We start from the raw sequence: 17,134 nt of genomic DNA, 5'->3' as shown, positions 1-17,134 counted from the left end.
AAGCACGCTTTACTGAAATGGTTAACCCTTTACCTACTGAGGCTATAAATGGACAATTAGTTATAATTTTTTTATTATAGCAATAAAATTAAGAAATAATGTTCTATGTTTGTGTGCTTTGGTGCCCTTTACCAAGAGTACCTGAATTTCAATTATATTACACCTGATTAACTATTTATACACATTATTTGTAAGTTTTAGCATTTAAAATGAGAAAAAACACAAAAACGAACTTGATTTTTTTTTCAGTTTTTTAGTGAAAACTGATTGTTATGTAAAGGAAGCTTGGATTTCACATTTTTAACGGGAAGCTGTAAGTGTTTACAATCAAAATAATTAATTTTGTGTGTCTAGAACACAGAAACTGCAGAAACAGTGCAAAAGTAAACATTTTACAAGGCGAAAATATGCAAAGTAACCAATTTTAAAGTGCAGAACCAAACAATATGAATAACAACAAAGTGCAAAACTATATATAAATATATCAATTATTATCTGTATTATTAAAATGTGCAATAAATCACTCATTTGATCACTCATTTTGTGCAAAATTATACAATATGAATAAAACAGTAAAGTGTCAAACTATATACAAATATATAACCGAGAATCAAAATTAGATCTAAACTACATCAGTCAGTGTGGTACTGTTTGTAACAGTTTCTGTCTGGCTGAAGACAGAGGCCAATTTTACAAAGTTTGCACATCCAGCAGGTTGACCTCTTGCACACCTTGCAAGAACGCCGCCCCTTTGTGGATCACTGGCAAGTTGGGTTTCCACTGCTTGTTGGCACCGGGCAGTGGCTTGTGGCTGACGGAGCCATCACACCCACACAAACACGCACACACACCTTCACAAATGACACTAACACCCTGCCTTTTCCTCAAAAATTACTACATTTATGTTTGCTGTCTGTCTCTGTACTTTTCTGTCACTTTTGCGCTCTTTTTCATACTTTTCCCTCGTTTCAAAAGTCACCGAACGCACTTTACCATAATATACGAGGTCTGTCAATAAAGTATAGGTCCTTTTTATTTTTTTCAAAAACTATATGGATTTCATTCATATGTTTTTACGTCAGACATGCTTGAACCCTCGTGCGCATCCGTGAGTTTTTCCACGCCTGTCGGTGACGTCATTCGCCTGTGAGCACTCCTTGTGGGAGGAGTCGTCCAACCCCTCGTCGGAATTCCTTTATCTGAGAAGTTGCTGAGAGACTGGCGCTTTGTTTGATCAAAATTTTTTCTAAACCTGTGAGACGCATCGAAGTGGACACGGTTCGAAAAATTAAGCTGGTTTCCAGTGAAAATTGTAACGGCTGATGAGAGATTTTGAGGTGATACTGTCGCTTTAAGGACTTCCCACGGTGCGAGACGTCGCGCAGCGCTCTCAGGCGCCATCGTCAGCCTGTTTCAAGCTGAAAACCTCCACATTTCAGGCTCTATTGATCCAGGACGTCATGAGAGAACAGAGAAGTTTCAGAAGTCGGTTTCAGCATTTTATCCGGATATTCCACTGTTAAAGGAGATTTGTTTTTAATGAAAGACGTGCGGACGGATTGCAGCGTCGGCTCGCAGCCGCTGCGACGCTCCGCCACAGGAAAAACACCTCTGTTGGAAGCCTTAAGGACAAGTTGGAACATGTCCAGCTGTTAAACAATTTCTCATATACTCACTCCACTGAAAGCCATCAAAAGTCACCTGGATTTTACAAATGGTTATCAACACGGAGGTGTTTTTCCTGTGCCGCCGCACCGCGCCGGCTGCGTCCCGACGCGCAGACCCGTCCGCACGTCTTTCATTAAAAAAATCTCCTTTAACAGTGGAATATCCGGATAAAATGCTGAAACCAACTTCTTCTGAAACTTCTCTGTTCTCTCACGACATCCTGAATCAATAGAGCCTGAAATGTGGAGGTTTTCAGCTTGAAACAGGCTGACGACGGTGCCTGAGAGCGCAGCGCGACGTCTCGCACCGTGGGAAGTCCTTAAAGCAACAGTATCACCTCAAAATCTCTCATCAGCCGTTAAAATTTTCACCGAAAACCAGCTTAATTTTTCGAACCGTGTCCAATTCGATGTGTCTCACAGGTTTAGAAAAAATTTTGATCAAACAAACTGCCAGTCTCTCAGCAACTTCTCAGACAAAGGAATTCCGACAAGGGGCTGGACGACTCCTCCCACAAGGAGTGCTCACAGGCGAATGACGTCACCGACAGGCGTGGAAAAACTCACGCATGTGCACGAGGGTTCAAGCATGTCTGACGTAAAAATATATGAATGAAATCCATATAGTTTTTGAAAAAAATAAAAAGGACCTATACTTTATTGACAGCCCTCGTATGCAACATATAGCATACTGTTGAAAAGCACGGGTTCTTGGCTTGCTGTCAGTGTTGAAATTTTTCAGATTGACGGCTTACATGAGAACTTACAGTAATGAGAATCAGCGGCGCACTAGTGTGAAACTTCCGTGTTTTTCCTCTGCGATATGACATCACAGGTTACGTTTACTGTAATACACCATATATAATTGGAAAGCCCTTAGTGTTAGCTTAACAATTCACTTTGAATCATTCGGATTGGACAAACTATGGCGGAGTTACGGTAAAAAAAATATGCATATGGAAAATATGGCGTGGGCGCCATCGCCGTAGATAAAGGGTTAATGAAGATGTTGGTAATATGTGCAAAATAAAATATATTTACAGTATCTACTGCGGTGTTTTCAATGTTGTCATTTACTGTTCTATCTAATCTAGTTATCTAGATTACGATTTGTTTCCCAGTGTAATCTTTACGTGCCTTAACTAAAGCACTCCTTCTGCTGAATCACCTCTAAATTATTTACACATTATTCACTTTGCGTGTTTTTAGGAATCCGCTAGCTTAGCGTAGCTACTAGCTCTTAGCCGATTTAGCATGGCGGCTTCTCCTGTCTCTCCCGCACTTTTCTGCTCTGGGTGTGAAATGTTTAGTTATTCCTCGGCCTCCTTTAGCAGTAACGGTACTTGTAATAAGTGTAGCTTATTCGTAGCTTTGGAGGCCAGGTTGGGCGAATTGGAGACTCGGCTCCGCACCGTGGAAAATTCTACAGTTAGCCAGGCCCCTGTAGTTGGTGCGGACCAAGGTAGCTTAGCCGCCGTTAGTTCCCCCCTGGCAGATCCCGAGCAGCCGGGAAAGCAGGCCGACTGGGTGACTGTGAGGAGGAAGCGTAGCCCTAAACAGAAGCCCCGTGTACACCGCCAACCCGTTCACATCTCTAACCGTTTTTCCCCACTCGACGACACACCCGCCGAGGATCAAACTCTGGTTATTGGCGACTCTGTTTTGAGAAATGTGAAGTTAGCGACACCAGCAACCATAGTCAATTGTCTTCCGGGGGCCAGAGCAGGCGACATTGAAGGAAATTTGAAACTGCTGGCTAAGGCTAAGCGTAAATTTGGTAAGATTGTAATTCACGTCGGCAGTAATGGCACCCGGTTACGCCAATCGGAGGTCACTAAAATTAACATTAAATCGGTGTGTAACTTTGCAAAAACAATGTCGGACTCTGTAGTTTTCTCTGGGCCCCTCCCCAATCAGACCGGGAGTGACATGTTTAGCCGCATGTTCTCCTTGAATTGCTGGCTGTCTGAGTGGTGTCCAAAAAATGAGGTGGGCTTCATAGATAATTGGCAAAGCTTCTGGGGAAAACCTGGTCTTGTTAGGAGAGATGGCATCCATCCCACTTTGGATGGAGCAGCTCTCATTTCTAGAAATCTGGCCAATTTTCTTAAATCCTCCAAACCGTGACTATCCAGGGTTGGGACCAGGAAGCAGAGTTGTAGTCTTACACACCTCTCTGCAGCTTCTCTCCCCCTGCCATCCCCTCATTACCCCATCCCCGTAGAGACGGTGCCTGCTCCCAGACTACCAATAACCAGCAAAAATCTATTTAAGCATAAAAATTCAAAAAGAAAAAATAATATAGCACCTTCAACTGCACCACAGACTAAAACAGTTAAATGTGGTCTATTAAACATTAGGTCTCTCTCTTCTATGTCCCTGTTGGTAAATGATATAATAATTGATCAACATATTGATTTATTCTGCCTAACAGAAACCTGGTTACAGCAGGATGAATATGTTAGTTTAAATGAGTCAACACCCCCGAGTCACACTAACTGTCAGAATGCTCGTAGCACGGGCCGGGGCGGAGGATTAGCAGCAATCTTCCATTCCAGCTTATTAATTAATCAAAAACCCAGACAGAGCTTTAATTCATTTGAAAGCTTGTCTCTTAGTCTTGTCCATCCAAATTGGAAGTCCCAAAAACCAGTTTTATTTGTTATTATCTATCGTCCACCTGGTCGTTACTGTGAGTTTCTCTGTGAATTTTCAGACCTTTTGTCTGACTTAGTGCTTAGCTCAGATAAGATAATTATAGTGGGCGATTTTAACATCCACACAGATGCTGAGAATGACAGCCTCAACACTGCATTTAATCTATTATTAGACTCTATTGGCTTTGCTCAAAAAGTAAATGAGTCCACCCACCACTTTAATCATATCTTAGATCTTGTTCTGACTTATGGTATGGAAATAGAAGACTTAACAGTATTCCCTGAAAACTCCCTTCTGTCTGATCATTTCTTAATAACATTTACATTTACTCTGATGGACTACCCAGCAGTAGGGAATAAGTTTCATTACACTAGAAGTCTTTCAGAAAGCGCTGTAACTAGGTTTAAGGATATGATTCCTTCTTTATGTTCTCTAATGCCATATAACAACACAGTGCAGAGTAGCTACCTAAACTCTGTAAGGGAGATAGAGTATCTCGTCAATAGTTTTACATCCTCATTGAAGACAACTTTGGATGCTGTAGCTCCTCTGAAAAAGAGAGCTTTAAATCAGAAGTGTCTGACTCCGTGGTATAACTCACAAACTCGTAGCTTAAAGCAGATAACCCGTAAGTTGGAGAGGAAATGGCGTCTCACTAATTTAGAAGATCTTCACTTAGCCTGGAAAAAGAGTCTGTTGCTCTATAAAAAAGCCCTCCGTAAAGCTAGGACATCTTTCTACTCATCACTAATTGAAGAAAATCAGAACAACCCCAGGTTTCTTTTCAGCACTGTAGCCAGGCTGACAAAGAGTCAGAGCTCTATTGAGCTGAGTATTCCATTAACTTTAACTAGTAATGACTTCATGACTTTCTTTGCTAACAAAATTTTAACTATTAGAGAAAAAATTACTCATAACCATCCCAAAGACGTATCGTTATCTTTGGCTGCTTTCAGTGATGCCGGTATTTGGTTAGACTCTTTCTCTCCGATTGTTCTGTCTGAGTTATTTTCATTAGTTACTTCATCCAAACCATCAACATGTTTATTAGACCCCATTCCTACCAGGCTGCTCAAGGAAGCCCTACCATTATTTAATGCTTCGATCTTAAATATGATCAATCTATCTTTGTTAGTTGGCTATGTACCACAGGCTTTTAAGGTGGCAGTAATTAAACCATTACTTAAAAAGCCATCACTTGACCCAGCTATCTTAGCTAATTATAGGCCAATCTCCAACCTTCCTTTTCTCTCAAAAATTCTTGAAAGGGTAGTTGTAAAACAGCTAACTGATCATCTGCAGAGGAATGGTCTATTTGAAGAGTTTCAGTCAGGTTTTAGAATTCATCATAGTACAGAAACAGCATTAGTGAAGGTTACAAATGATCTTCTTATGGCCTCGGACAGTGGACTCATCTCTGTGCTTGTTCTGTTAGACCTCAGTGCTGCTTTTGATACTGTTGACCATAAAATTTTATTACAGAGATTAGAGCATGCCATAGGTATTAAAGGCACTGCGCTGCGGTGGTTTGAATCATATTTGTCTAATAGATTACAATTTGTTCATGTAAATGGGGAATCTTCTTCACAGACTAAAGTTAATTATGGAGTTCCACAAGGTTCTGTGCTAGGACCAATTTTATTCACTTTATATATGCTTCCCTTAGGCAGTATTATTAGACGGTATTGCTTAAATTTTCATTGTTACGCAGATGATACCCAGCTTTATCTATCCATGAAGCCAGAGGACACACACCAGTTAGCTAAACTGCAGGATTGTCTTACAGACATAAAGACATGGATGACCTCTAATTTCCTGCTTTTAAACTCAGATAAAACTGAAGTTATTGTACTTGGCCCCACAAATCTTAGAAACATGGTGTCTAACCAGATCCTTACTCTGGATGGCATTACCCTGACCTCTAGTAATACTGTGAGAAATCTTGGAGTCATTTTTGATCAGGATATGTCATTCAAAGCGCATATTAAACAAATATGTAGGACTGCTTTTTTGCATTTACGCAATATCTCTAAAATTAGAAAGGTCTTGTCTCAGAGTGATGCTGAAAAACTAATTCATGCATTTATTTCCTCTAGGCTGGACTATTGTAATTCATTATTATCAGGTTGTCCTAAAAGTTCCCTAAAAAGCCTTCAGTTAATTCAAAATGCTGCAGCTAGAGTACTGACGGGGACTGGAAGGAGAGAGCATATCTCACCCATATTCGCCTCTCTTCATTGGCTTCCTGTTAATTCTAGAATAGAATTTAAAATTCTTCTTCTTACTTATAAGGTTTTGAATAATCAGGTCCCATCTTATCTTAGGGACCTCGTAGTACCATATCACCCCAATAGAGCGCTTCGCTCTCAGACTGCAGGCTTACTTGTAGTTCCTAGGGTTTGTAAGAGTAGAATGGGAGGCAGAGCCTTCAGCTTTCAGGCTCCTCTCCTGTGGAACCAGCTCCCAATTCAGATCAGGGAGACAGACACCCTCTCTACTTTTAAGATTAGGCTTAAAACTTTCCTTTTTGCTAAAGCTTATAGTTAGGGCTGGATCAGGTGACCCTGAACCATCCCTTAGTTATGCTGCTATAGACGTAGACTGCTGGGGGGTTCCCATGATGCACTGTTTCTTTCTCTTTTTGCTCTGTATGCACCACTCTGCGTTTAATCATTAGTGATCGATCTCTGCTCCCCTCCACAGCATGTCTTTTTCCTGGTTCTCTCCCTCAGCCCCAACCAGTCCCAGCAGAAGACTGCCCCTCCCTGAGCCTGGTTCTGCTGGAGGTTTCTTCCTGTTAAAAGGGAGTTTTTCCTTCCCACTGTAGCCAAGTGCTTGCTCACAGGGGGTCGTTTTGACCGTTGGGGTTTTACATAATTATTGTATGGCCTTGCCTTACAATATAAAGCGCCTTGGGGCAACTGTTTGTTGTGATTTGGCGCTATATAAAAAAATTGATTGAATTGATTGATTGACTGTTTCCCACAGTTCCACCAATTTAGCATACTGTCATCATGACACTACTTGCGCACCCACCGAGTGCAGTCCACATGAACACACCTCCTGATGTTGACGTGATGTGCTGCTGAATTTTATTTTGTGATGCCACTGTCACCGACTGAATGGTCCCCCCTAAAAATCGGTCTGTCTTTTACATCTGCGCATCAATCAATCAATCAATCAATTTTTTTTATATAGCGCCAAATCACAACAAACAGTTGCCCCAAGGCGCTTTATATTGTAAGGCAAGGCCATACAATAATTATGTAAAACCCCAACGGTCAAAACGACCCCCTGTGAGCAAGCACTTGGCTACAGTGGGAAGGAAAAACTCCCTTTTAACAGGAAGAAACCTCCAGCAGAACCAGGCTCAGGGAGGGGCAGTCTTCTGCTGGGACTGGTTGGGGCTGAGGGAGAGAACCAGGAAAAAGACATGCTGTGGAGGGGAGCAGAGATCGATCACTAATGATTAAATGCAGAGTGGTGCATACAGAGCAAAAAGAGAAAGAAACAGTGCATCATGGGAACCCCCCAGCAGTCTACGTCTATAGCACATATAGCATGTGTCATTAGCCGCGGTTCATGGATGAAAACCTTGTTTCTGCTTAAAACTGCACTCCAGTCATCATCTGTCTCAGCGACAGATATCTGAAGCTTTTGTACAACAATTATTTCCACATTAATTCAGCATTATTTCATCATAAAATGTGACTGATGCGATGAGAACGCTGCTGCTAAATGAGCTGCTAGCTGATGCTTTCACTACGTGTTGGCCATTTCAAAGCATCACAGAATTTCACTGAGTTTCTGCTTAAAACTGACTTTAGAATGATTTAAGAGGTTTCCTTTATCTGATAGTTAATAATCCCATTAATCCATTTCATTGCTTTGGGTGAAGAGACTCCGTCTCAGACATGCTGCTGTGGTCTGAAATGTCACATGCGCAGATGCAAAAGGCAGACCAATTTTTAGGGGCGGACCATTCGGTCTGCGACACCAGCGTTCCTCAGTGTGATGATGATCAAAACAACACACGCTCTACCAGGCTGTTTGTGCTAATCATGTGCTTTTTGTTTTATTTATAGGAAGTCTTTCCCTTCCCAGCATGCAACTCTGGCTGCTTTTGCTGCTGTTTATATTTCAGTAAGTAGTTTACATCCATACAGAATTTACTTCCACATTTTAAATGTGTCGCTTAACTACATCTGCCAATTTAGGAATGTGAACAAATAGAGCTTTTGAACAATGGCTGACTAACATGCAAGTCATGATTATCTGTTTTTATGCTGACATCAAGATCTTACTAAACAGGTGTGAGGAGTTCTTATGTTACACTGTATTTCAGATGTACTTCAGCACTGTACTGACAGACTCAGCTAAGCTGCTGAAGCCTCTCTTGGTGTTCTCTTTTGTAATGCTGGCCATCCTGGCCGGGTTAACAAGGATCATCCAGTTTAGAAACCATCCTGTTGACGTCTACTGCGGCTGGTTACTTGGAGCAGCCATTGCAGTTTATCTGGTAACACATTCACAAGCATTTTGATTGTATTTTCATTGCATAGGTCAGTGTTATTTCTGGTTGATATGTGTATGTGCTTCTCCTGTATAATCGCTTGCTATTTAGTTAGCGAGCTAGTATTGTGTTGGACCCCATTTGCCTCCACAACTGCCCAAACTACGCTATCTGTCCAAAAATGCATTGTCAAAAGGAAAAAAAAAAAACTGTATATAAGTCATACTGACGTATAAGTCACAGCTTATTTCTGCATCTGGAACTCACTTTTTAGACAGTAACTCAGTGTAGCACATGTGCACACCACAGCCTGTACTGTTACTTGACATAAAAACTTTCAAATTCCAAAAATAAGTAGAAAAAAAGACAAATAAATGTGTGTTGCATCACGTATTGGATGTTATCTGATGTGGTTTGGACAAGAGAACAATTTTTATTTCAACTGAATCATATAGCTTTGATTTTACTCGATAGGTTCTCATCATCACTCCCCTCTGGTGCTTGCTTGTGATATGAGGGAGTGATGATAAGACACTCACATTTCTCCCCCGATCAGAGCCCACAGGTGGATGCTAGGGTGGAGGCGGAGCAGAGCAGCAGCACAGGGTGAGCTGCAGAATTGTTGCATCTTAAACAGGCCACCCAGTTTAGAGGGAGTTTAGAGGATCTCATAAAGAATGTGTTTTAGTAGGAGGTATATGATAAGCATATGGTACGTATGTAGCTTCCAGAAGTAGCTCATAAGTTCACTTCATGAAATCAGTTTTTGCAGTCTTCTTCAACCTTTAATTTTGCATATAGAGGCAAAGAAATTAGTGTTTAAACCTTTGACCCACTGAAAATCTGACATATAAATAAAAATTGAAAGTCTGTCTTGTAATTTTTTATTTTTTATTTTATTTTTTTGGAATTGAAATTACAGTGCATTTGCAAAGTATTCACAGAACTTAACTTTTTCCACATTATGTTATGTCACAGCCTTATTCCAAAATGGAGTAAATTCATTTTTTCCCCTCAAAATTCTACTAACCACACCCCATAATGACAACATGAAAAAGTTTAGAAAACGTTAAGACAAGCATCTCCATTAACTATAATGTTTGCAGATGACATTGTGATCTGTAGCGAGAGTAGACAGCAGGATGGGATAAGCCTGGAGAGGTGAAGATACAGTCTGGAGAGAAGGGGAAGGAAAGTCAGGAGGAGCAAGACTGAGTACATGTGTGTGAATGAGAGGGAGCCCAGTGGAATAGTGAGGTTACAAGGAGTAGACGTGGTTAAAAAAAGATGAGTTTAAATACTTGGGATCAACTATAAAAAGTAATGGAGAGTGTTAGAGAGGTGAAGAAGAGAGGGCAGGCAGGGTGGAGTGGAGGGAGAAAGGTGGCAGGAGTGATTTGTAAAAGAAGGTTATTTGCAAAAGTGAAAGGGAAAGTTTACAAGACAAACAATCACAGGAGGTAGAGCTGAAGACACAGTGATTTTCTTTGCGAGTGACGAGAATGGATAGGATTAGGAATGAACATACAGGGACAGCATGGGTAGGACAGTTTGAAGACAAAGTCAGAGAGGCGAGAGTGAAATGGTTTGGACATGTGCAGAAGAGGGATCCAGGGTATATAGGGAGAAGGATGGTGAGGATGGAGCCACCAGGCAGGAGGAGAAGAGGGAAGCCAAAGAGGAGGCCTATGATGTGCTGAGGGAGGACATGCAGGTGGTTGGTGTGACAGAGGAAGATGGAGAGGACAGGGTGAGATGGAAAGGGCTGCTCTGCTGTAGCGGCTCCTACTGGGAGCAGCCAAAAGAAGAAGGAGACGATTCTTGATTTGTGTAACTTAGGGTCAGGTTAAGATTAGATTCAGACTTTAGATAGATTTGTAGCAACAGAATCAGTATATGGCTGTCATTATTATTATTATAAATACTCATGTGTTTCTTTTTTTATGTAGGGTGTATATGCAGTTGGAAATTTTCAGCCCAGTGAAGATCGGTCTAAAACCCGTTCACCTCCACCTATTCTGAGAGAGCCCCCTCTGTCCTCCTTGTCCAATGTCAGCCAGTCAACAGCTGGAAACAGCCATCAAGGTAAAGCAATGACCACTAGAGCTTTTTCCACAAATATAAATGAGAAAGGGGCATTCTTTACATGTTTGACACTGACTGAACATTAGCACTGTTGCCTTACAGCAAGAAGGTCCTGGGATTGCTTCCTGTCTTGTCCTTTCTGTGTTTAGTTTGTGTCTTCTCCCCGTGTCTGTCTGGGTGCTCCGGGTCTGCCCCTGTCTCTCCTCTTGACCACAGCAGTGTCTCTTCATATGGACGTAGTCCCCAGATACCAGACTGTGGCTGCCCAGTGCTCCTAGTAGTTGGATTGTGTGTAATTAGGATGGGTTAAATATCAAGTACAAATTTTGTTGTATGTATCCATGCATTTATAATAACAATAAAGGCCTTTTTTGTCTTCAGTAAAATCTTGGAAAGTGAGAGGATGTCTGAGGAGTGGTGCATCGGCAGTGTACAGTCTGAGAGTGCTCTGTGGGAAGGATAGCAAAGACATGAATGAGCTGCATTGTGTGTTTAAGTTTAGAATGAGATAGAGTTGTGGTATTGTATGAGGAAAGTGGGAGTGGCACAGAAGTATGTGAGGGTGGTGCAGGATATGTAAGAGGACAGTGTGTGAGATGTGCAATAGAAATGAGAGAAGGGTTCAAGGTAGAGGTGGGATTAAACCAAGGATCAACTGTCAACAAAAATAAAATGTCAGTGCATGTCGTCAGATCATTCATGAGATATATGAAAAGTAAATAAAAATACCTGACTGAAAAACTCTTATAAAACACTAGAAGCACTCGGAGAGTGCATACCTCCGCCAAGGCCATAGGGTCACTGACGTCACATGGAATACCCTTTGGCAAAGAGACTTATTCCACGTCATTTCACGCCTCTACTGTCATGTTTCAGATTCAGTGGTTAACCCTCTGGGGTCTGAGGGCATTTTTTGGACAGTTTACTCGCCTGGCATAAATGTTTTATTATTACTGTTAACAGCTCTCCCTACATCCGACAATCAAATTTTATGTCTCTTTTTATTTCAGAACAACCTGTACTTTCAAAATATATATGCTATAGTTTTATGTGTTTTATATGTTTTATAAGTGTAATAAAGGTTTACAGTCAGAAATAAGAAAGGAAAAACTAAAGCGGAAATAATTTTCCACACACATTTATTCAAAACACACAGCAAACTATAATAAACTAGTAACACATCACTCCTAAAAACAATCTTTGGTGTGTCATGTGAGGTGAATCTGCCCTATGATTGGATTTTGGAAAACCATGTGATGGTGAGCCAATTCCGATTGGACACTCACATTGCTCACATCATCACACAGCTTCTATAAGGAGTACAAAGATGGTGGACAGTGGCTCGAAAGTCCGCGGAGTTAGCTTCAGCAAAAAAATAATAAAAAATAATAAGTTTCTATCTCATATCATTAAAAAGTTATTTAAAATTTAGTAAAGCTTGGTCTCAGCCATTGTATACAATGGCGTCGGCCCCAGAGGATTAAACCCTTAGATCTTCAGCAAATGTATTTATAAAGAGAAACTACATGAACTGCACAAGTTTTTTTTCTCATAACAAGTTTATTCAATGAGGAGAAACAAATGCTAAATTATTGTTGTGTCATAACTTAGTTTTTGTTCAGCCTTTGTGACCTGTCTTAGATGTTAGATGCAAAAATGTTGAAATTGGCCCTATCCTGCAATGATAAAGAATCCTTTAAAAAATTACTTGATCCGGATCGTCTTCCGGATCATTACCAGAATGTAATGACTTTTAAGTTAGGTCAAGATACACCCCTGGTAAAAATTTCATTGAAATCTGTTGAGGATTTTTTGAGTAATCCTGCTAACAAACCAACCAACCAACCAACAAACGGACACGACCGAAAACATAACCTCCTTGGCGGAGGTAATAACCCCTAGAAAAGCTGATAAGTACTTCTTTTTTACAGTTTCAGAATATCCTTAATATTTCTCAGAAGGTAAATGTATTCCCAAAATGCATACTATTATTATTGTTATTGTTATTATTATTATTAATATTATTATTAATAGCGACTACACATTTTTTCAGTGTAACAAAATTTGTTGTTCCATCAACAGTATTTAATTTGAAACTGTCCACTGATTTTGGCACTGTGTGCTTCATTCTTTACGCCATCATGGCATCGATTACACCTTCATAGTACTACCATAGTATATGTAGAAGAATGAGGAATCAGCTGGAGTATCTTCATGTGGACAGATGTAATACAGATGTGCATTGTTTTCATTCATCTCTTGGTGCTTTCGAGTGAACTCGGCTCATGTGGCTCGAGCCCAAATCTTTAAATCATTCCATCCTCTTGTAACTAAGGAGTGTAACCTTTTTTTTGTCCTCTAAAAGGTCACCACATGCTGGCTTCCAGCCAACCAGAATCCATCATCACAAGAACGTCATCCCATACCTTGTCCCCGAACCGACCCGAGCCAGTCCTGACACGAAGCTCCTCCTACCGGGAACCCTCTTTGACCAGTCTGAAGCGGGCCAGTGCCGAGGTGGAGGTCATAAGTTTATCCAGTCCACTTGGCAACCGTGACATGATGACCTTCAATAGTAGCACATTGCCAAGGTAACCAAAACCAAGTTTACTCTGCAGTACTTTGAGTAATTTGTGTGTGTTTTAGGTCATTGTGGCATTCTGACTCCAGATATAGCACAGACTACAAGATCTTTGTGACAAAGGCATCACAGATGTCACATCATGCTTCACAGAAAGTTTGAAGTTAAGATGTATGTCATTAAACTTATATTGGACTATGATAAGTTATTCTTTTAAGACAATAACCATGTTATTCTTCTCATGATAGAGTTTTGTGTTTTGAGTAACTTACGTTTATGATAGTTTATCGACTAACTACAGCTACTTTTCTCACTTCGTCCCGATATTCCCTATCAGAGAGAACATCTGATCCTCTTCCCTCTTGTTGCTGCTGTTCAGTCAATCACAAGAGAGTTCCTTCTTTAAATAATTAATATCACAGCTGTTGGAAAATCATGTACACGATGTAAAAATCTAAATTATGCAACTGTTGTTTATACCCCTCATACATTGCTCTATTCATGATAGCTGTTTGATTTTTCCAGCATTGAAAGACAAAAAGAAAGTATTATTGTACATGAAATCCTTGGAAATGTTACTTTCAAACAGTGGCAGCAGGATGATGTAGAATATCGTACAGCACTTGTCACTTTGGTCATGTACGTAGGTCAAGAACAAGAAACTTCTCAGGGACTGTGTGAGGGCCTCATGCGCAAACAAGCACCTTCATATAGGTAGTAAATTATACACACATCCAAAAAAAACAAAACAAAAAACACCACCCTGTAATGCTTGGCCCTAACATTGACGAGGTCCGTTGGCTCTATTATGCCATTGGGGCAGGTTTTTAGTTTGGGTCCAGATAGATGGAAGGGCCATTGCAAATCAACATAAAGTTGTTCTGAGTGATCACCATTATCCTACAGCCCACCGGGCCTGCTTTGAGTTGCATTAAGCCCTGGTCCAACCAAATAATGAAGGATGAATAATGAGCCATGCAGCATGTTTTTTGCTACAAGAGGATTTATTCAACTATCGTGGGAGAATAGTGGCTCTGAGTGGCTCTTAGAGGCAGTATATTCAGTTCACGAAGCTCATCTCTGAGTTGGGGTGCTAATTTCAAGACGTTCAAAATTTAGCAACAACAGCGTGGGGCAGTTTGTGTATGAGTTACTACGACTAACGAGGATTATAGAGGCATGTTTGTGGTGTGGACAAGGCTGCTACGCGGGACCTGAGAGGCTATTTTTGGAGCAGCTCTGCCCTCTTGCGCACACAATTCCACCTGCTCTGTATATAAAATAATTATTTTGTAGCAGATTAATCATTTTCTGTCAAACCTTGGATGTTGAAAACACCTCTAATTGCTTCTGGAATCACAGAAGACTGTTTCATCTGGACGCTATTTCCCCACTCTCTCCTGCTCCATGAGGAACATATTTTGGAACAACTTAAAGGTAACTATTTTTAATGTTTTTATAGCTTGGTAAAACGGTTGCATGTTCATTCCTAGCTGTAAAAGTATGTGTATGATAGATTCATTATCTTGATAATGGATCAGATTGAGCTCCGCTGTGTGTGCGCACTGACACAGTGACTCGTGCGCAAAACGAACATTTAGGCTCAATGCCAGCTCACAAAAGAGTGATTTTGCAGTCATTACTGGACGAACAGAAAATTAAAGATGGATCACAGTGTCAAAGTGGCTGTGTGTTTAAAGCCGCGGAAGAAATAATGCCAGTGAAGCCGCGAGAAGGAGCGGAGAGTTGAGAGTTGAGTCTGTGAGCAAACGTGGAGATGTCCGGAGTTATACTGGTTGTGGACATGTCCTGTCTCTGGCAATCAGTCTGTGAGCAGGACTTTTGCAGACTCGATTTAACACAGTCGTGAGAGAATTTGAGGAGGTGAGCGCGATGAGCTGCAGTCAGGCTGCAATAAGCATTTTTTTTCTTTTAATTGTTCACATCTGCTTCTTGAGTGGTGTAGTTTTACTGCATTGTGTACACAATATAAAAAGTTTGACAGCAATCACGCGTGATTTATAGCTCGGCAACAATCCGAGCAGGAATCATAAATTGGCGTTGGGTAGCTTTATATTGTGTGGGTGTGGCATCCAGTCACATTAAGTACCGTTGACTTGCCTCTACTTCCGAGAAAACTACTTCCTTTCTGTGTCCAAAAATTAAACATGTTTATTTATTGGCCCCACAAATCTTAGAAACATGGTGTCTAACCAGATCCTTACTCTGGTGGCATTACCCTGACCTCTAGTAATACTGTGAGAAATCTTGGAGTCATTTTTGATCAGGATATGTTACATATTTAAACAAATATGTAGGACTGCTTTTTTGCATTTGCGCAATATAGCGCAATAGAGCATATTTCACCCATATTGGCTTCCTGTTAATTCTAGAATAGAATTTAAAATTCTTCTTCTTACTTATAAGGTTTTGAATAATCAGGTCCCATCTTATCTTAGGGACCTCATATTACCATATCACCCCAATAGAGCGCTTCGCTCTCAGACTGCAGGCTTACTTGTAGTTCCTAGGGTTTGTAAGAGTAGAATGGGAGGCAGAGCCTTCAGCTTTCAGGCTCCTCTCCTGTGGAACCACCTCCCAGTTCAGATCAGGGAGACAGACACCCTCTCTACTTTTAAGATTAGGCTTAAAACTTTCCTTTTTGCTAAAGCTTATAGTTAGGGCTGGATCAGGTGACCCTGAACCATCCCTTAGTTATGCTGCTATAGACTTAGACTGCTGGGGGGTTCCCATGATGCACTGAGTGTTTCTTTCTCTTTTTGCTCTGTATGCACCACTCTGCATTTAATCATTAGTGATTGATCTCTGCTCCCCTCCACAGCATGTCTTTTTCCTGGTTCTCTCCCTCAGCCCCAACCAGTCCCAGCAGAAGACTGCCCCTCCCTGAGCCTGGTTCTGCTGGAGGTTTCTTCCTGTTAAAAGGGAGTTTTTCCTTCCCACTGTCGCCAAGTGCTTGCTCACAGGGGGTCGTTTTGACCATTGGGGTTTTTCTGTAATTATTGTATGGCTTTGCCTTACAATATAAAGCACCTTGGAGCAACTGTTTGTTGTGATTTGCCGCTATATAAATAAAATTTATTGATTTGATTTGATTTGATTTTTTGGCGTCCATTTCGCTTTGCCCTTTGCGTCCCTCATAATGTCATGGCGTTGAGCGGCATCAACTCGGCACTAGGTTGCATCAACGTGGCGTCGTCATGATGCCGCATGGCGTCGTCATGATGCCGCATGGCGTCGTCATGATGCCGCATGGCGTCGTCATGATGCCGCATGGCGTCGTCATGATGCCGCATGGCGTCGTCATGATGCCGCATGGCGTCGTCATGATGCCGCATGGCGTCGTCATGATGCCGCATGGCGTCGTCATGATGCCGCATGACGCAACTCAAAGCAGGCCCAGTGTGAAAGGGGCTTACGATGAAACATTCAGCTGGTAATGGTTTCTTTCAGGTTAAGAATTAGGCACCAGGGGGGATTGAATGGTTTGATGAGTGTCAAACAGTAGTCTGTAGTTGATCCTCATCCCAGCCACTTCACACTCGGCTGCGAACTGATCCAGTGAGTGTTGGAGTTCACAGGCTGATGAAGCCAACAGAACAACATCATCTG

The 17,134-nt window shown here is 41.3% G+C and overlaps 1 protein-coding gene across 1 annotated transcript in view; it reads left to right on the top strand.

Annotated features, from left to right (window-relative positions):
• Nucleotides 1-17,134, top strand: part of LOC117521990 (phospholipid phosphatase-related protein type 4-like) — a 103,794-nt gene that overhangs the window by 51,840 nt on the left and 34,820 nt on the right. The window contains exons 5-8 of the mRNA XM_034183354.1: nt 8,411-8,468; nt 8,671-8,844; nt 10,788-10,923; nt 13,289-13,514. Coding sequence (XP_034039245.1) covers nt 8,411-8,468; nt 8,671-8,844; nt 10,788-10,923; nt 13,289-13,514 — 594 coding nt within the window. The remainder of the gene's footprint in view (nt 1-8,410; nt 8,469-8,670; nt 8,845-10,787; nt 10,924-13,288; nt 13,515-17,134) is intronic.

This window comes from Thalassophryne amazonica, chromosome 12 (genome assembly GCF_902500255.1).
Source record: "Thalassophryne amazonica chromosome 12, fThaAma1.1, whole genome shotgun sequence".
NCBI classification, from domain to species: domain Eukaryota; kingdom Metazoa; phylum Chordata; class Actinopteri; order Batrachoidiformes; family Batrachoididae; genus Thalassophryne; species Thalassophryne amazonica.
The sequence above is the reverse complement of the archived record's forward strand: the minus strand, read 5'-3'. Positions and strand labels throughout refer to the sequence as shown.